General features: G+C 41.6%; 1 protein-coding gene across 1 annotated transcript; it reads right to left on the bottom strand.

Annotated features, from left to right (window-relative positions):
• Positions 1–1,948: 1,948 nt before the first annotated feature.
• On the bottom strand, positions 1,949–16,722 carry MEIOC (meiosis specific with coiled-coil domain). The gene is made up of 7 exons (XM_026107862.2): positions 16,666–16,722; positions 14,309–14,466; positions 14,093–14,197; positions 11,697–13,557; positions 9,925–10,059; positions 7,053–7,233; positions 1,949–3,579 (listed from the first exon to the last, which is right to left on the bottom strand). The coding sequence occupies exons 1-7, from the start codon at positions 16,705–16,707 to the stop codon at positions 3,356–3,358; spliced, it is 2,706 nt and encodes a 901-aa protein (XP_025963647.2). The 5' UTR covers positions 16,708–16,722; the 3' UTR covers positions 1,949–3,355.
• Positions 16,723–20,226: the final 3,504 nt, after the last annotated feature.

The raw sequence follows: 20,226 nt of genomic DNA, 5'->3' as shown, positions 1-20,226 counted from the left end.
TGTCATGGGGTTGTTCCTCTTCTATTCACACCTGCTCTCCTGAGCCTGTACTGCTGTCCTTCACCTCTTCCCTAGGTCCCTGTGGAGAACAAATGGCCAGTGCTACTTCTGGGCTGGGCTTATGCTCAGGGCTTGAAGCTCTTCCCAGTCCTGAGCATTGCGGTGGATCCTAGCTGCGGCGTTTCTTTTGAGGGCGTTTCCCTCGTGTGCCGTGGCTGGATGGAGAAGTGAGGTGGGGTAGTTGGCCACGAAGAAGCCAGGTGCCCCAACAACAGAGCACCACAGGGGCGTTCCTGCTTTCTCCTGAGTCCCAGAGCGCTTTGTCCCACAACTCCCTTGGCAAAACCCCTCAATTTGACTCTGGGTGAGAGCACTAAGCAGTGGCTCAACAACTGCACCTGAAGCAGCGTTAGCCACACTCTGGTTTTAGGAAGCTGCCAGTTCTCCCAGTGCATTTTAACAGTCCCCCTTTCACTTGCACCTCGGTTGCTGTGGCAGCAACAGCCTCCTTCCTTACTGACAGCAGCCAGCAGGTGGTAGAAGTCTCTTTTTCCATGTTCCTGAGCTGTGCAACGAGCTCTGCAACGTGGTACTGAAGTACCCCAAACCTCTACAGCTACTTTGAAGTGGAAAGAAAACAAGGACTGGGGCTCCGCATCTGCATGGTTGCTTGCAAACCAGATGGTGTTTTATATAATTTCTTGAGACCTTTAGTTATAGAGGTCAAGAGAAAAATAACGTGTATTAACCTAGTCCTTAGAGGAACTGAAGCCCTTCTGCCTATAGTGAGAGCAGGCTGTCACCTTCCAACGAAGAGAAGCCTAAGCCATGAGCGTGTGTCATCCATCACAATGTGTATTCATTTAAATGCAAGGTGCATGCATTTAAGAAGGGACTAGGAGCTCCTAAGACCTGCTTGTGCCCTTTCACAGACAGGTGGCTCATATCATCCATACTCCAACCCCCCCCCCCAAAATCACAGGGACCTAGTTTAAATTCCTTCTGTCCGGCCCTTCAGGACTTTACTCTTGGGAGCATGCACACAACAGTGCAGTAAGCCTATAGCTACGAAAGGCCCCGTTTTACTGACAGGGAAACAGAAACTAATGCCCAGCCTTGTGTTATTAAGCAGGCGGCTGGGAGCTAGTGTGGAACAAGCACACCCAGACAGCTTGACCGGCTCTTGGTGTTGCAAATCCAAAAGCAGCGTAGTCCTGCACAAACACGAGGCCATGCCTCAACAGTACCTGAAGAATTTAGGTCCCCTTTGGCCGTATGAGTCCACCACAGTTAATGCTTCCTGCACAGTTAATGCTAAGTAATACAGGCCTTTCCTTAAACCGCACAGCTGCTATTACTGGATGTCAGTAAATGTTGCTATTGATTAAGTGCCCAGGCAGGACAGTGTCTCTGGAGAGCCAAATGTTTATGCTACACTAATACTGAAGCGTGCGTTACTGCAGACCCAGAGGTTGCTGTTACTGAAGTTCCTAGTCTAACAGACAATATAAAGAGAATAAAAGTGTTACTTCGTTTTCCTTGTCCTGGCATCAGTGCCCAGCAATTTAAAAGGCAGGAAAACTTCAGCTGTGCTCCTAAGATCTCTAGTGCAGATACTGAAATTACTGAATTAGTTTTTCCTGGTAGCACACAGTTCATAATTAACAAGAGAAACTTAACGGACAAAAAAAGATCTGCCAGCCTGGACTCACTACACTGATACAATTTTGCCCTTGTTTGTCTAGAGCAAAGTTACAGTGATTTCCTATTGTAGGATCAAGAGAATAATTTCAATGCCAACCCTGCTGGCTTTGCTCCTCTTTTAACTTCTTTCAGTAATGAACTGAAAATGACAATGCCTGTAACAGAGAATGTTTTAGGAACTGAGACTACGAAGACAAATGCAGAACAAATGCTTTTCAACAAAAGTTAATTTATTTCTTACCAGACAGACTAAATTCAGTACAGTATTGTTTTTAACATCAACATGTCCTAGGTTTAACTTAACAAATCTTAATGCTGTGACTTGTGCTATGAAGATGTACTTTGTTCTCCTGCCCCACTAAATTCACTCTGGCAGTATTTTTGGTCATATCAGTGATCAAAATGGTTACTTTAGTTTCTCCTGCATTCTCATTCAGTTTCTTTCTCACATCATCTAATGACAATTTATGTGGTGTGATTACACCTTTTGCACATCAGGATTTCTAGAAGTAAGAAGAACACAGACATTTAAAATGTCAATGTATCTAGGCAAGGATAGTTGAATAAATTTAATCCACACATTATAGTTAAACTCGATGCTAGAATTGTTAAAACCCTGTTATCTCCTGAGCCACATAATATCAACATTTCATATCAATAAGTTATTTTATTCAGTACAAAGATATTAAGATATGCAGATAAACCCCAAGCATTAATAGCTGTCAAAAATACAGATGCAAACTAATAAATGTAAAATATGACAACCAAATCTCAAACCAAACTAGCAAAAGAGTAACTTTAAAAATAATCTAAATCTCATAACTTTGTGATACCCTCTTTTCAAATTTTAAAGTGAAGGTATTAAAACCAATACTCATTATTTCAGCTGCTGCACAGCTTTTTAAAGGTTAATATCGTGTGCATGTTGTATTTTGATTATGTTTAAATACTTTAAAACAGAGGTCTTTTCTTCCCAAGCACATACCCAAATGATTTCAACATATTTACTAAATTGTATGGTTTCACAACAGCAATTTTATAATATCACTAATTTAGTAGAACCTGGTGCATTTCCTTTCAGAAACTTGGATTCTAAAATCTCAAATTCATAAATATTAGCATTTTAAATATTTAATTTTACATGAATATTGGGTATTTCTAGCATTGTTTTCCTCCTGTTTCCAGGTATTAGTTTGATAAGGAAGACACTTTTACATCACAATCTTGTCTGATACTAGACTGTATGGTACATTAGATTACAGTCTTTAAGAATCATTATTTTAAAACCTACTTACTAAAACAAACCTAAAAGAACTTATCAGAAGAGTTTTATACCAGGGCCCAGCTGCAGAACTGAAATAATATTTTGGCTGTTAATTGGTTAATTAGTCTCATTATTTTTTAAGTTAACTTTCATCAGTCAGGCTTTACAATATACTGGCATTGTAAAGCCTAACTGACATTATTGTAATGTTAACAGTTTAAGTAGAACCCGAGGAGCCCTTAAAGCAAGTTCAACTTCTCATCAAGATATCAGCTTTAAGTATGAATGAAAATTAGTTGTTCAAACTTTACAAGTAAAAAGATTTAGCGTATCATCTCTTCATGCATCCACACTGCAAATCCACACTTGCATGCAACTGATATTTCATTAGCGCTTGCTGGTTTCAGCCCTCTGATTTAGGACGCTGCAGCTGTTCGTGTTTTCACACACTTTGTCTTCACATTGTACCATCTGCTGAAGAGCTTTCTCTGTATCTAGTTGTCCAGCTGTAGCTTTTGGTAAGGTCATCTGGAGCGCGCACCAGAGAGTAGTACGTACTTTACGTGTTGCTATGCTCATCTCTTTAATTGCCAAAGCAAGAGCAAAAACATCTGTAGGGAGGAAAGTGTTGCATCTTTATTACATAGCTAACCAGGAAACACTATTTGAAATTAATCCACCCTGGCAATTCTAAAAAGAGCAAAACCTTTTAGGACCCTTTCAGCATCTTGTTTCTCTTTCCCTATAGGGCTGTAGAAGTTGAATCTAAGAAAACAGTGATTTTTAGGCTCTAATAAAAAAAGGCAGGTACATGGAATTTAGGTACTTATTTTGTTAAAACCTCTGCTTAGCTGTCATCTAGTATCAGGAGCACCTAAAGCCTTATGGTCAGCTCTTGTTTTTGAGAGTATTCCACGTACCACGCACTAGAGGCATCTCGCTCCTCCCCTGTGTGAACTCATTGCTCAGTGTTCATACCAACCCCTTCAGATCCATAAACTGGATCCTTTACCCATCTTGCCTAAGGAGTTATTCAGGCAAGACAGGTGAAGGAATAGCTAGTTCACGGCATTTTACTAAAGCATACAGATCAGGCTCCGCATAAGATGTGGCAGAAGCCATCACTTTAAAATGAAGAGAAGCAGAGGTGGTACAGTGGTCCATTTACTCAACAGTTCAGTGCTTACAGCACTCAATGCATATGTAAAGCTCTTGGTTTCAATTCTAGCCTGTGTGTGAGGAAATGAATTCGATACCCTCTTCTAGGCACCAGAAATTTCAGTCAGAACTTGCATGTTATTTTGGGGTAGGAGCACACTCACTCCCATTAGAGCTGGTTCACACTGTGTAACATTACACACCGGGCTGCACACAGAAAGCATGTGTGAACCTGACTCCCTTGTAACACAGTTCCGTGGAGTTTGGAAGCAGTGGAAGACTCAGGCTTAAAACTGCTCTTCCAAGTGCTTCCATGCTCATTAAGCATGTTTTATTTTATTGCAAAAAGCTAGCACCTACCTTCAACCGTTATTTCTTGGCTTCAGTCCCAGCGGAAAGGACACCGTTCCTACAGGTGCTGAGGGTGCTTTAGAAAAGGGCAGAATTTCAAGGCCTAACTGTATCTCTCACCATTTTCCTCTTTGCTGGCTTGCGTGGCTCTTTCACTCAATGGGCTGATTTCTGTGAAACTCTTTCTGAGATGTCTCTCTTTTCCCTCCGCACAAAGAGTGACCATTGATTCCTGTATAGCTACTGCTACTAAGGGGCTGGAAGGAGTGGCATGGAAAATGGATTCATGTAGCCATGAAGAATGACAACAAGAATCCACTTGTCCAACACAACTGTGAGCCACCCAAAGAATTTTGAAAGGTTGTATTTTGAAGGATAACTCCAGAGAAATTAAGCACAGAACACAAGAGAAATTAAGGACAGAACACAGAGTGGGAGGACATGATTATCAGCTCTTGTATTTTCAGAATCCCAATTTCTGCACCAAGGTTTGCGGAATCCAGAAGTCTGGACCACAGGAATGGTGCCATCTGGACTGTTGCCTAGAAGAACCTAAGAAACAAGTGATGCTTATATAAACAAGCATTTCAAAGCTGTAAGATAATCATGAGTATTTGGGTCACTACCAGGTAACAAGGGAAAACCTCACAGGAATAAAGAAGAATTGCTTTAAAGTTTTTGGCTGAATACAGTGCCTGAGGATTACAAAGATTTAAAAAGGTCTTTTTTCCCCTCAAAAGATGATCTGTAAGACCTAGATCCTTCTGAGAGATCTCAAACAGAGGTAAGGTCACAATGGCTCTGAAAGCTGCACTGAAAGGCTTGGATAGTTGTTCTGGGTGACAGATGACACTCACTAAACCATTTTTCTCATCATGATTTCTTCCAGAACTTCATTTATTAGGTCGTCAAAACCATTTACAGATGACTGCCAGATACCTGGTACAGTTCTGCAAGTCCAGTGCACAACAGCAGAATTTTTCAGACCCACAGTGTGCATGAAGACCACAGACATGGGACAATTCAGACAGCCCTGCTTCCTATTGAAGTAAATCTGAGCCACAATGACAGTGGTGGAGCTGGAAGAAGAGAATACCATGGCTCCAGTAAGAATTTTGTTTAAATCAAACTTCCTAGGACACAGGCCACAAGGTGCTGTAGAAACAAGGTTGGCCAGGGGGAGGCCTCTCTTCAAAAACGAAACAAAACAAAGCAAAACAAAAAAACCCCCCACGTAACAGCAAGGAAGCTGCCATCAGAGAGGGGAGATGCACGGCTCCAGGCATTTGCCTCAAGGTCTTTCCAGACTTGCAGGGAATATTATTTACTGCCTCAGCACTACCACGAATATCCTACTGTTCTGAAAAGTCTCCCCAGGTGCCATGATAGGCTAATACACCTTAGATACAGCCATTACGGAGGGTGAGAGGTAGACAAAGGAAGAGCAACTCTCCTAGTTCCTTATTATCTTAAGTAATCACATCCCTTTGTACAAAGCCCACTTCTTTATCTTCTCTTCCTTAAGCAGTGGGACCAGGGGAAAGATCTCAAGGTAGTCTTTTCCATACTACTGACTTCCAAACAGCTCACTGATTTGGTTAAGGAGTAGTGCTAAAGCCAATGCTAATTATTTTGATGGATTTAAAGACCAATCACATACTCCATTCTTAACAAATAACTTGATCTTCAAGGTAAAGAGAAACAACAACACAAGATTGTCATGAAATGAAAAAAAAATTGCTACAGTATCTCCTTTGAAGTAAACTGAGAATGACAGAACTGCATGATGGGACATCTGAAAGGAATAAGATAATCCATCTAATTCAGCTGCAGAAAGAAAGGCAGGAAAGGAAGCACACAGAGGAGTCTCAGAAGTGTAAGAAAGCTTCCCCCACAAAGCCATATACCAGAGCATCACAGACAGCAGGAATTTATTCTGATTCACATCTTGGGAACAGAGAGAGAAGGGTATCTCCTATTCTGCCTGTACACTAGTGAAAGATAAAGCTGAATTTTCTGCATGTTTCGGATACCATAAAAATAAAAATATTCCAACCAATCATGTTTGTATATCCATCCACAATGTGATTTATATTTTATGATAATCTATGAGAGAAATGCTTAAAGGAGAAATCCATGTGTAACTCAAGGCCAGCTTAGTTTCTTTTTGTAGATTCAACACTGAGATACCAAGCAAGTTCTACACAGAAATACAGACAGGGTAGAGACGTGATGGTAACACGAGTATGGGGGAACAGGAAGAAGAAGGTATAATAGCTTGAGGCCATCTCCAATCCCAAACTGCACTACAAAAAAAAAAAAAAAAACCCCACTAACTTTGTTACTTTCTAGTTTATTTATGGGATAAATGATTTAACCAATTTGTCTCATATGTAATGTTTACAGTACCCTCTCAAAACCATTATCTAAAAAACATGCAGTCTATCTTTCTCAAAGCTCTAGATACATATAAATTAAGATCATAATACAAAAAAACCCATATGTATTTTATTACAGACTTGCGATACGTGTAGAATTTCAGCTACCTAAGAAGGGTATGTAAGCAGAGTTATACCTCTGTCGTCTTGGCATCTGGGAGCTCCTTGCCTTCGTCGATTTGAAGCATTTACAATTTCATCTTTCCTACGTGACTGCACTACGTGAATTACCTCCAGATGTTTATCAAGAGCAGTAGAAATGTTAGCGTGAAGGGGAGAACTGCGAAGGCGTTCCATTTTTCCCAGTAAAGTCACAACCTAATGAACATTTAAAATCTGTTCAAGAATTCACACTGTACTCATCTAGACGTAAATGAAAATTACAAAGAAAAGATTACAAAGAAAAGATTAACAATAACAGTTATATTCTTTTGAGAACAGTACATGAAGTTATACTTCAAAAGAGTTAAATTCTTACCTAGGATTTCATCTTCCAAATAGAAGCTGTACAAAACCTGGGTGTGCCACAACAACACTGATATACTTTTAAGCTAAAATACCCAAATATCAGGATACCTAACTTATTGGCTAATAATGGATATATATGACTTTGAGACAACCCTGGAACAGGAAGTAGTTCCATGACAATGTGCACTAATCTAAATAAAGGCTGCCCTGATCCTGCCTTCCATCAGCATTCCTGCAATTACCTGGGTGAAAACCACATAAAGACCGGCTAGTTTTCACCCAGATGAGCTCCCTGCACTAGTGCAAAGGAAAGGGCAATACGAGAGCACAGCAGTCACAATTTACATCGGCTAAAAGCTGCTGTGGAACCCTAGCTACAGGCTTTCAGAATGGATAATCAATGCTAAAGGAGCTCTTCCGGAGAGTACCAAGCACAAGAACTGCAAAATCATTCAGTTTTATTCAGTCCACTTGAAAATCTTGGTCTTTTCTTGTCTTATTTCATATCTTAAAGTAGACAGATTACTACGAATTTCCCCTTGGCCAGCGATTCCCAAACTATTGCCCACAGATCACTTAAGACCTGTAAGGAAACCTGATGATTAATGGTCATCCACGGGTTTAAAACAGAAAAAAGCTGGGAGCACAGTGCAACCCAAACTTGCTGATGTATCCCTGCATCAGAACATGACTGCAGGTTTTCCGAGGAGAAACAAATTACACTTGTATGCTGTAAGAAAGGCTTGCTAACAATGGCACCTGAGCCAGTGCAACTTGTCCAACCTGTCCTAAGTATCCTCAGAGCAGGCTGTAGGTCGAGACAGTTATTTGGGCAACAGCATCCAGAAGAGCGGAACATAGCAGCCCACTTGCCACTAGCTTTTTTGGTTATCAGGCTCAACAGAGAAAGCAATCGAGAGCTGCCTCCAACTACCAGAACTGTCCTGCTCTCCCTTTTATCTGGCAAAAGCCTGGAAAAAAACACCTGTAGGCAGGAATAAACTACACAAGTTACTGTGACAGCAGCAACAACCAGCAGACTCAAAAAGTGATAGCACTTCATATTGTTAAGGAAGCTGAGAGGTTAAAAAAAAAAAGTGGAGAGAGTGGGTAGAATTTCACACAAAAACAACTGAGAAATCAGTCACTAGGATAGGGGATGGAAGCAGGTTAAATTGTTTGAAAGTAATTAGACTTGTTTCTGGAGAAAAAGACAATCCCAGAGTGGGATGGTAGGATTATGTAAGCAAGTGAAATGAAGTAAGATAAACCTGACAGTCATTTTGCAAACTTACTTAATAGCATGTCCAGAGCCACACAAGGGCAAGTTCTGCAAGACCTGATTTTCAGGCACCACACCCTCTTCCCAAGGGATCCATAGTCCTGAGTTAAGTGCCTACATCCTTTATACTAAGCCTGGGAGAAGTGCTAGGTGTCTAAAAGCAAAATCCATTAAAGCCAGCAAAGCTGGGCTGCTTAGGCAATCCAACAGGAACCACTAAAGGCTTAAACGCTCTCTTTCTCATCCCCTCAGGTTTTTCAGGAGTTTCTCAGATTACAGGGGAAACTTCTTAACGCTGTTATTTTGGGGCTTGTAAAACAGCAGTGTAAAAAGTGTAGAGGCCTCCATACAAAACTTCAGCCTATCAATACACCCTTCACTATATTCTCTGCTCAGCTGTATGAACAAAACCAGGCAGATTTCAGCAGTCAGGGAGCAGGCACAGCTCATTTCACCTGTGCAAAACCAGTAAGAAAGGCTAGCTGCTACTTACTACCACTGGCTTGGGAGCAGCTAAGCACAGGGGTACTGGTTCCTCCCAGAACCAGCACCTGTCGGAAAAATAGCTGTTGCTCCTACTCCCATGTCCCCTAGCAGTGGCAAGCCCTGGTGGCCATACCTTCAGCCCACATGTCTCTCCTTCTGCAAGATGAGGAACCTGTCTTCAGCTTCTCAGCAACAGATTAGCACGATCGGACTCTTACTATTCTGCTGGCAGCACAGAATTGGCTCTGCTTCTGTTCACCACCTCCCTTGCAGAATTCAGTGCAGGTTGCTGCCCCACAAAGATGCATGGTATCACACACTGGCAGCATCGCTTGGCTACAGACCCACATGCAGTTCAAGGGACACCAGTCACGCTTGCCCTACAGGTTGTGACAGTTTGCCTAAGAAGCAAACTAATTATGTAGAAATTCAGGCTGATGTTGTATCACGTAACTATCCTGCATTAACAAATACATCCTAGAGCTGTGCATGCAGTTAGTCTAGTCAACTGGATTCTGGCACTGCGTGCACACTCTTATGCTAGAATATACGTCCCCCTAGCACTTATGTACATTAATGTACTCGACTGCTCAGTGGGTTCCCTCCTAACAGCAGCAGTGAACCTGGAGATGTAAAGATTCTAACAGAACTGCTGAAAAACTATTCCCTATACCTATACAAGGCTATTTTGGGAGAAGTTGCTCTGCTCTCTTAGGGTATACACAGTACTCTAAGTTCAGCATGGTAAGTTCGACAGAGTTTCTACAACTCACTCTGGCTTGTTCACGTAGCTGATCCACAATTAAGCGGTCAACTCTTGATGGGTTTGACGTCAGCCTTGGGATCGGAGTGTTGTTAGAACTGGAAACCTTTTTCCCTGGGTAATTCTTAGCAAGAGCTGATTCAGTCTGCAGGAAAACAGAAGAGTAACTCCCTAAAAATCTAAGTTTGTAAATTTTGCTTTACTACAGAAACAAGAAGAAATATCAGACATATGATTTTTTCCCTGAATTAGATTTTCCTTTAGGGTTTTGTATTTTTTAAAGAGTAGATAAAAGCGGATTTAGCCATTTGGGATTTAACCATGTGGTAATACAATAATCTGCTTTAAGTGGACAACTGCTTTACTTGAAGCAGTTTAAATAAAGTATTTAATGTCAAGATAATATGTTTCAGAACTGCGGTATCATCTGACATCCTACATTAATTTTGTTTGTAAATAAAATGGAGGCAAGTTAGACTTACAAAGCAAGAAAGAATGAGCAAACAGATGTGGACCTCGCTCACTAAATTAAAAGTGTTTAAGTCAGCAATTAACCTAAATTTTATATGAATTATTCAAGAAACGATAGAGGTTTTTTTCCAAACAGTATTTTGTCATCAAAAAATTATTTTGAAACCTGACCATAAGATTTCAAATTTCAGCAAGATCTTATTCACCCCAACTTTTTCTGTCACTCTGGAACAGCCTACCTAGCTTAAAGTGTTGTAATGTTGCGTTTCTTAGATTATTTTGTGGTGGTCCAGTGAAGGGTGCAACCTAATTTTCTCCAGACCTTCTGTGCTCCAGCCCCCCTGTGATTCTTTGCATGCACACATCAGCTCTTTCCCTTTGGCATTTTTCTATGCAAGTACAGATATCAACCGCTTCTCCTCAAGTCAAACTCCTTCTTCCTCCAACCACTCTATTCAGAGCAACCACTGGCTTTTGATAGGGTTTAAGGTAGATTTCAGCCCATGTGTTTCCTATTTTCCCTTCATAATTAAGTTTATTTCAATGGACAGGCACAGCAGAGCTATTCTCAAGTAATTTTTGGTCAAACTTCCCTCATAGAAAGTGGTGGCTCCAGATGGTTTTTTGAAGTTCAGTATCAGCTTGAACTGGCAAAATGAAGACAGCTTTTGCATTCACCGAAGGGACCCTGAGACACTTATGTTTATTACCAAAAAGGAAAATTGCTTTAACTAAGGCAACCACCTTGTACAGAATTCTCTGAATATTTTTAGTTTAACAATGTTTTAATATTACTGTTTTTTCAGCCTAGTATATCTTAGGTTTAACATCTCAGGGTAACAGCAGAAGGTCTTTAGAATTCATTGAAAGAGCCAGAAGTGTAGGGCATAAGAATTTTAGTTAATTCTTAAAAGGATTAAAGTTTAGTCTCCTAATTCAAAATATATTTATGGATTTGGTTTCAAAGTTTCAAGATAGAGTGTTTATTTCACATGTGTTAAGAAAAAAAAGAAAAAGAAAAGGTGTGACATCATTTTGGTAGTGACAGAACATGCCCCCCTCCCCAACACAAACAGAGGCTGAAAAAGCCACTGAATTCCTGTTTAAAATGCAATATTCAATATAACATAAACTATGCTACCAACCAGGCTACAAACTTCACAACTTCAGTAATGGACGTAAATTATTTTCTCTTCAACTTTCAACCCACAACAGTGAATATTACCCATGTTCTCTAACTGGTCCGGACTTTGATGAGATCTAAATCAATTTTGTGATATGGCATGCTAAAATTATTAGTTTATTTTTTACCTTCTTTCTTTCTTTCTCCAAAGCTCTCCACTGTTCATGACATTCTTCTAGTCTAACATACAGTTCACTGGCAAGCCCACTACGAGTTTTAACTGGCCTTTGAAATCCAAATGCTGGCACAAAACCAGAAAAGGAACTGTCACCGTACATCATATCATTAAAATAAGGATAGAATTGAGTTAAATCATCATAGGAAAACAAGCCGTAAGATTCCATCAAAGGGACAACTGAATGGCCAAATGGACGGGCTGATCTCAAGGGGAATCCATTTGAACCAAGCTGCTGATTATGTCTCAAGGCACCCATCATGTAATTGTTGGAAAAGCTTGAAACCTGTGGGCGAGTGACACGACTGACAGCATTACTGTCTCCACTTCCCTGTCTGAGGTTAAATGGACCCTGAGACTCCATTAAATCTTGGTACGCGCTCTGCAGCAACCCATCTGCATGTTTTTGTCCTTCGTCCAGATCATAATGTCCACTCTGTGGCTTCAACTGGAAACAGTGCTTGTTTACATTTTCAGTGATCTCAAACTGTTGAGCTGAGTAATTTTCACAGAATCCATTTGGCTGCTTTAATTTCTTGTCACTTACAGACTCAAAGAGGTTCTCTTCTCCAGTCTTTACTAGTGATTCCACATAAGCAGCAGACTGAGCTCGATCTGCGGTATTATAACCAAAATCAAAACTGGAAAAAAATGAAGGATTATCTTGACAGCACTTGTGAAATAAATTACTATTTAAAGGGAAATTTGAAGATGACAACTGAAGAAAATCATTCGAATGACTGAAACTTTTTGAAAGAGCAGATAAATGATTATTCAGTTTCATCAATGGACTTGGATTCTGAAACGGGACAGAAGCAGTGGTTTTAGTTTGAATGTTCATCCAAGTTGGCCTTACATTAGTACCCGCTGAAGAGTTTGCGGAGTTTGCTAATAATGTAAGTGATTTACAGTATTCAGAATTCTGTAGATCAGACTTGGAAAACTGCTGCTTTTCTACAACATTTGCACAGTCACTATTTCCTGGACAAGCTGTAAGAGATTTTAGTCCATACTCTGATTTTTGCCCCAAATCAGTACAGAATGAAGGTTTGTTTGCAAACTGTTTTTCTGATAGAAGCCCTCCAGACTTGGAAAATGTAAAGTTTTGCTGATCTGGAATTATATCTTCCATTTTTTTCTGAGTTCCTGGTTTAACTTGAAATAATTTAGTATAGGTTTCTGTGTCCATAGACGGTGCCTCAGTTGTTCCATTCACTAACTTTTTGTTTTCTTGGAGACTACAATTGCTATTCTTGTTAGGCTTTGCTTTATTAGGATGAGAATATTCAGTATATCTATTATAATCTGCATTTTCATTGTATCTGTGAAACTGCGGAATAAATGTTTCTGCCTGCTTTTGATGTAACTGCACATCTGCTCCTTTGGGACATACCTTCTCTCTTCCGTAAGAGTAAGCATCGGCTCCTGACTCTTTGATTACTTCTGAAAACCCAACCTGAGGTGTAAAGGTGTTTTTAGCATATGGATAGTTCTGTAATATGGGTGCTGTCTTAATATTCTCATTAGTCTGCACGTTGTAACAGGTGGCATGATCATTCCGAGACGGGTATAACCACTGCTCTTCAAAGTCTGTGCCAGTAAACCCATGATAACATTCATCTACTTTCTGTTGGGATGCAAGATTCCCACTTTGCAGGTACTGTTTTTCAGCAGATGTGGATTCACCAGCATAAAAAGCCTGTTGTGAGACAGCTGCTACAACCGGTCTTTTAGTTTCTGACAACAGGTCGTGGTGGTCTGGAATTCTGGTCGTGTTCACAGGCCATACTGACTTTAAGTTGGAAGAGCAACTCCTTGAGAAAAACAAGAAACACATGGTTAGAATTCTGTCTGTGCTGTTCCTCCTCCATTTCCAGACAAATGCAGAAAGAGGTTTAAGAACCCTGTTTAGGGGGTTAACTAAGGTAACTTAGACATCTATACATTCCTTTGTCAGCACTAGCATCAGGATATATTCATTCTTCATGGAATTCTTCCCTCCTGCCAGTTCAGGAAACAGCAAAAGAGTAGGATTTCCTGTTTTGTGTTTTCTTTCTGAGAATTTAAATGCATCAAGGAAGAAACCCAAAGTCTGAAGTCAATTTTGATCTAAAAAGTTAGCCCAATGCATATATTCAGTGAGATTTATTTCAATACCTCATTTCTAGAATGTCAACAAAAACTGTTTATAAAACTTTTTACAAAAAAGTTCTGTAGACACCAGAAAGTGAAAAGCTACCAAGTAATTTGAATACTTAGTCAAAAAGCTTCCATGTATCACATGAAAGTGAGGGGAATGTTATTCAGAAAAAGAGAATGCCAGTAGAGCCTGCATGGCAACATACTCACCCATCAGCAAAATATGGCTGTGATTTATCTTGTTCTTCCAAGATGTTAGACACAAGTCCATATAAATCCGTTTCACTACCATAATCATTCCTTTCAGGCTGAATCCTGAAAACCATTACTTAAATTAAAATATTTAATTAAGCTAAAATTAAATCAAACAAAAAAATCCACCCATTCCTTCAACATAAAAGCTCTTTCTCTGTCAAAAATGAGTACCTGGACTTTACATTAATCTGAGAACCAGAAGACTGCTTAGTATCATCTCCGTATATAGACCATGGTGTGTATAAAAGGGAAGAGTCCACAGGTGCAGAATATTCTGATGTTGAAAGGGGAGAATTGTAGGTCTGAGGTAGGTCTATACTATCTTCATTCTACATTTTAGATACAATAAAATTATTGAGATTAATATTTATCACATCAAATCGTCATTTCATTATACAAGGTTGTAACTGGGATCATCCTTGTGAGTAACCAGACTCTAAGAAGCAAATAAACGACATACTTTTTGATAGAACACTACAGGTAACTTCTGCTATTGATTACTGCTCAGTGTAGATGTGCGTAGGAGTATAAATTTCAGTCCTCATCAGCCTAAAACCTCTGCACCACTTTGTAGTAGATGATTACTAATAGGAGTCAGGAGACTTTTTTTTTTCTTCCCCCAAACCATTACACATTAAGTTACTCAAGCCAACTTACTGCCAATTCATTTCTAGAGGAAGGGTCTTTCTACTCAGTTTAAGTGAAAAAGAAGCAAATGCTTGTTTGGTTTAAATTAGATATGTTTTCTTAGCTCTTTGTAAATGAAAAAAATTAATAGTGCTTGGAAAACAGTTCATAGGGTTACATTTAAGACCAAACATACATGACATATGCCTCTCTGTGGAACGAAACAATCTAGGAGCTATAGGAAGTGACACAGAAAAATAGGTTTTACTCTCAGTTCCACATGGCCTTTTGACTATGGACAAGTCTCTCTACTTCACATCTCAGCTTTCCATGTCTGTAAAATACTTCTGTGAGCAAAAAGAAGCCCAACTGCTGGACTGAACACAGAGGAATGAAGTCACCAGTCTCCCATAGGTAAGTAACAGGTCTTGGAGGTACCGGGGAAGGGGTTTTATTAATTGGAATTTTTCACCTCAGTGAAAGTTTATGCCAAAAGGGAGAGATCTAACATACTTAACTCTCTTGATATTTTCTACTGGTCAGACTGAGAAGACTCCTGCTTGGCAGACTAGTTTCTATGAGCAGAATGTTTGGATTCTGAATTTATGGTAGGCTGGTTTCTATGAACAGAATGTTTGGATTTAGAATTTATGGTATGCCACAGAAATATCTGCTCAATACCTAAGCTTCTCCTTCTCACTAAACTTCCGCTTTCCTGAATGCGGTCATTTACTCCACCCCTTCTCCTAAAAAGGTTTCGGCTAACAGAAAAAGCAAGAACACAGCGAAATACTACCAAATCACCACATTCCTTCATCTCTAAAGCTGTGTAACAGTTCATACTATCTCTGAATCTTTTTAAAAACTCAGCTTCTGCTACAGTTTCTCTCCAATTCTAATCCCCTCTCTTTATCCTTTTTTTTATTTTTATTTGACTGTTCTTAAGTCACAACCTCTTGCTTTTGCTGTTACGACTCTTCTATTTTCCCTACTCTTAATCATTTTCACTCCTCACACAGCCACTTCAAGCTACTACCTTCTTCATTTTACTGTGTCTTGGTGAGCCCAGTACAAATAATTTCAACTACCACCTAATAGCTATAGATCTATTTTCTTTCAATCTGTTTCCCCATGCTGGCCCTACCTAGTCCTACATTTTAACATGCCAGTGTTAAGCCTTGTATGGCTCACTCTCAGCTAAGCACAGCTGAAGTGGAAGGCTTGATTTCTCCTCCCACACTGTTTTTTCCTCCACATATTCTCTCATGCTGGTTAATGCTACCTCTTACCCATTTGTCAGCTTTCTACACAAACACCTGTGTCTTCTGTCACTCTTCCTCATAAAAATATGAAAAGTTCAATCTTAACTGATCTATTGTCCTTTCCTCTTTCAATTATTTTGAGCCCCACTTCTGCTGTGATGTTCACAATGAACCAGTCACTAAACTGAGAGAAAAAGTGCACAATAAACAGAGCAGAAGGCTTAAGATCAGAAACCATGGAAGTTATCAGACAAGTAAACAAAAAAGGAGAGCAAGCCCATCATTATTCTGAAATATTTTTCAAATTGAAGTATCTTTTGAGGGAGATTTTTTGAAATTGTGAATATAGTGGTGATGATAGCAAAAATTTTTTGATTAATCAGAAAAAGATGTTATTGCATAAAAAGTAACTTGTGCTACTTTAGACAAAGTAAGCAGCGAAACGGAAGATGAAATACACAATAGGTGAACAACCTTTATTGTGACTGTATTAAAAAACAAAAAAAGATCTTCTTGATTAATATTACCTTAGATATTTAGGTATTTATTACAAATAAATCAAACATTGCTATTATATTCTCCAGTAGAAGCAACTGTATTAGAAATATTTTCGATTGTTGTGTTTATAGTCAACTGAACCTGTGATTTGTAGCAATCATAAAATGAGCCAGAGCCTGTCATTACGCTACTGAACGCATCAGTCAGCCTCCCGCCGGTTTCTGTGCTACTCCAGCAGCGACTGCCACCTCTGAATGCAACTTTAGGCTATGTAAGACAAGGGAAAAAGAAAAACAGGTAGAAGGACATAATTATACATAGACCTGAGAATTTCAGATTTTATAGCAACATTAACGTCTTTAACTCTTCTCATCTGAGTTTTCAGGGAATTAGTTCTACATATTGACATTATAACACTTTCATATTTAGTCTTAGCTAAAGGACTAATCCAACAAAACACAAGGAATTCATAAGGTGTTTAAAGAGTGAAGAGATGCAGAGTAAGAGGAATCTGCATTCTCTGTATTACAGGAGCTATCTGAGTTTTGGAACAGCCAAAACACAACAGCAGAATACCAGATTATGTCAGTGGGCACTAATGTAATCCCTGTCACCACCAACAGCAGCAGAGGAGTCATTTGGCCATTACTGTATCGCAAGACACCTCTTGTCAATAACTATCATTTTATCACTGTTCTTATTACATCTTTTATACTACATGAATGCAGACATGCACAAAGACTCTCGTATTTCAGAAGCTATAGTTTTACCATAATACACACGAACAAGTTTCACACAAGAAACACCCCCCACTCTCCCCTCTGCCAGCCAGCCTGGAGGCCTTCAGGGATAGGTGGCTGGTGGAAGAAGGGGATGAAAACAAAACAAAAAAAGGGCTTCTCTTTCTCCCCTTTTTCAGAAGGTTGATGCACACAAACATTGAAAATTAAAATAAAACTGACTAGCTAAAAAAAAAAAGACTTAGGGAAAAAAGTTACTTGTATGTTTAAAACATTACAGCTGCACCTCATTCAAAATGGTTATCAAATTTAGGAAAAGTTGAAATTTCACATTAGGGTTCCAAAATAAAAGAACTCCTATGGACTGATAGCTTATAAACCATACAAAGTTAACTGCTCACTCTTATTATTGCCTCCTATGAAACATCAGTAGTAGGGCGCACATGCATGTTTTCTAAGTATTCCTCTCTAAACAGATGTTCTTCTATAGTTACGGTAGGATGAAAACAGACTCTACATCTAATGTTTGCAGTCTACAGCTTGATCTTCTTTCTAGTTTACGCAAGTTATACTGAGGTTTTTAACACATAGGTTTCTTCATATACACAGATTATAGATATATGAACATGTAAAGCCAGAATTAATTGTTGTGGAGTAGACTCCATTTCTTATACCATTTATGCCATATTTTCTCCTTATGAACATCCTTATTCAGTAAGGACACCCAGTGCTTACTACCCACTTGTACAGTTTGCGACCTCAGAGAGTGAGGAAACGTAGACACACTGTGAATTTGTGACCTGCCCCACCAAAAGTACTCACTTTACTAAAATTAAAATTTTACAGGACCTTTTCCTCAACACTTTCAAAGTCCTCTCAAGCCTCAGAGATCTGCTTCACAGCACCCGGTGACACAGGACAGGGCCAGATCCAGACGACGCCGGGCAGCCCCGCACGCCCTCAGGGGAGGGCACCGGCAGCCGCAGCCTTCAAATACCGACTTTTAAGACGGTGCTAAGAGAAGCACTAAGCGTGAGGCAGGAGCCACACGCTCGGCAGCAGCGGGAGCCTGTGAGGCCTCAACCGTCTGCCCCGCTCAGGTACCGGCGCCCAGGCAAAGCTCAGGCCCCGGGACAGCTCCGAGCTTCTGACATGAAGAGCTGCGCAGCATAACCCAGCCCCGCCACCGTCTCCCCAGCCTTGTCCCCAAGCCATGGCGCTGCCCCGCCCCTCACCTCCATGGGCGGCCCCGCCGGACGGCGGCTGCGACGGCGACGGCGACAGCGACAGCGCGCCCACCCGCCCCCACACACCTCGCCGCGGCAGGCGGCCTGAAGCGCCGGCGGCCGTTAGCCTCGCGCCGCGGCGCGGGCGGGCCAACTGCCGAGCCCGCCCCCCCCCGCCCGCTCAAGAGGATTGGCCAACGCCTCGAGCAACCTAACCAATGAGAAGCCGCTCTGCGCCCTCGCGCCCCTCCCGCCGCGTGACCGACTCGCTCAGCCACGAGGCGATGAGGCATCGAGAGCCTTAATTGGCTGCCGGCCCGCCAATGGGGAGCCGCGAAGCCGTCGCTCACCCGGAGACAGCGCTGAGGCGGTTACAGCGGCCTCGCGCCTGCTCCCCGCTGTGCTCCCCGCGCCGCGGCCGCCGGGCCGGGCGCTGTCGCTGCCGGGCGGTGCGGCCCGGCCCCGGCCGCGGTCCCGGCCGGTGTCTCCTGGCCGGGTGCTGACCGGAGCGAGACGGCAGCAGGCCCAGCCCTGCAGGTCTGTGCAGCCCGTGAGGCGCTGCCTCCCCTCGGGCCCAGGCAGCGAGCCCACACTCAGCTGCTGTTGCCCCCGCAACCAGCCTCTCCACCCCCAGAGGAGTCCTGCCAAGGGCCAGACTGCCCCCTTGACTCCACCATGTTGCTAATGGAAGGAAGAAGGCGGCTCCATTATCTGCCCCCGACAACAGCAGCCCCAGTGCTGCTTCATGGCTGGCTGCCTGCGATGGGCCTCACTGGGCTGAGCCCCTCACTAGGGAGTCGGTGGCCAAAGACATCCTGGAGCTGGGTGTTGCAGGATTAAAAAAGAGCTGGGGTTAAAAAAGAGCTAGAGTTGAAAAAGAGGTCATAGGAAAACCCATGGAAGAGAGACAAAGGAGCACAGGTCCAACAGCAGGGTCACAATGTTGCCAGCTTTTGTTTCATTATAAGTCTCATCAGTTTTGCTGTTCTACATAATGTGCTGAGCTGTATACTGGAGGGATTATATGAGCACCTTCGCTTTCATTAGAAAAACCTGAAAGCCAGAAACCAAACAATACTGACTTGATTTTTACTTTTCAAGCTATTTTTATGAAATCTAAGGATGTCTTTTTGCTTCAATCTCTATTTGGGCATATAAACTTGGTACACAGATAACTTCATGATGAGAATCCTTTAGATAGAAGCAGAAATTTTTGATGAATTGTGAATTTTTGTGTTTTGATACATCTCTCTGCTTTCCTGATGCTAGCTATCCTCCAGTTTTCTTACTCCCTCTAGCAGGTTCACACTGAGGTTAGTGGGATGAGCCTGTCACCTGCCAGAGGCAGCTGCAAAGCACTGTGCTGTGGGCCTGACCTTCCCAATGCCTTCCTGAGCCCATCCAGGGATTGGGGCCATCCTGCCTGTCCTGAGATTCAGGATACACAAGTTGTGTCTGCCGGAAGTGAGAGGTTTCACTTGGCAGGGAGATCCCAAGCTCACACAGGGGACTGGAAGAGCAGTGAAGATCCCAGCTCCACAGCATTCACTGTCCCTGAGCTTCAGCCCTTGCTCCCTGCCCCAGGGAAGGGCTGGCTGTGAGGCAGAGCAGTCATAGGTTTGCGATGTGCCCTGGTGAAGGCTCTGACCTGCTTCCTCTCTACCCTGTCCAAAGCTCCTTGAGCTGTAATCCTACTAACCTGGGAGACAGATTGGGGCTGGAGTCCAGGACCAGCT

The sequence above is a fragment of the Dromaius novaehollandiae genome, chromosome 22 (assembly GCF_036370855.1).
Source record: "Dromaius novaehollandiae isolate bDroNov1 chromosome 22, bDroNov1.hap1, whole genome shotgun sequence".
In the NCBI taxonomy this organism is placed as follows: Eukaryota; Metazoa; Chordata; class Aves; order Casuariiformes; family Dromaiidae; genus Dromaius; species Dromaius novaehollandiae.
Note: the sequence above shows the minus strand (reverse complement) of the source record. Positions and strands in the feature narration are given on the sequence as shown.

Excerpts from the sequence above, each read along its gene's own strand:
- MEIOC (XM_026107862.2), bottom strand. The coding sequence starts at position 16,707 with ATGACAGGCTCTGGCTCATTTTATGATTGCTACAAATCACAG. Across the intron at positions 14,467-16,665 it reads ATGATTGCTACAAATCACAG|AATGAAGATAGTATAGACCT; the intron begins GTTCAGTTGACT and ends TCTAAAATGTAG. Across the intron at positions 14,198-14,308 it reads CAGATTAATGTAAAGTCCAG|GATTCAGCCTGAAAGGAATG; the intron begins GTACTCATTTTT and ends AATGGTTTTCAG.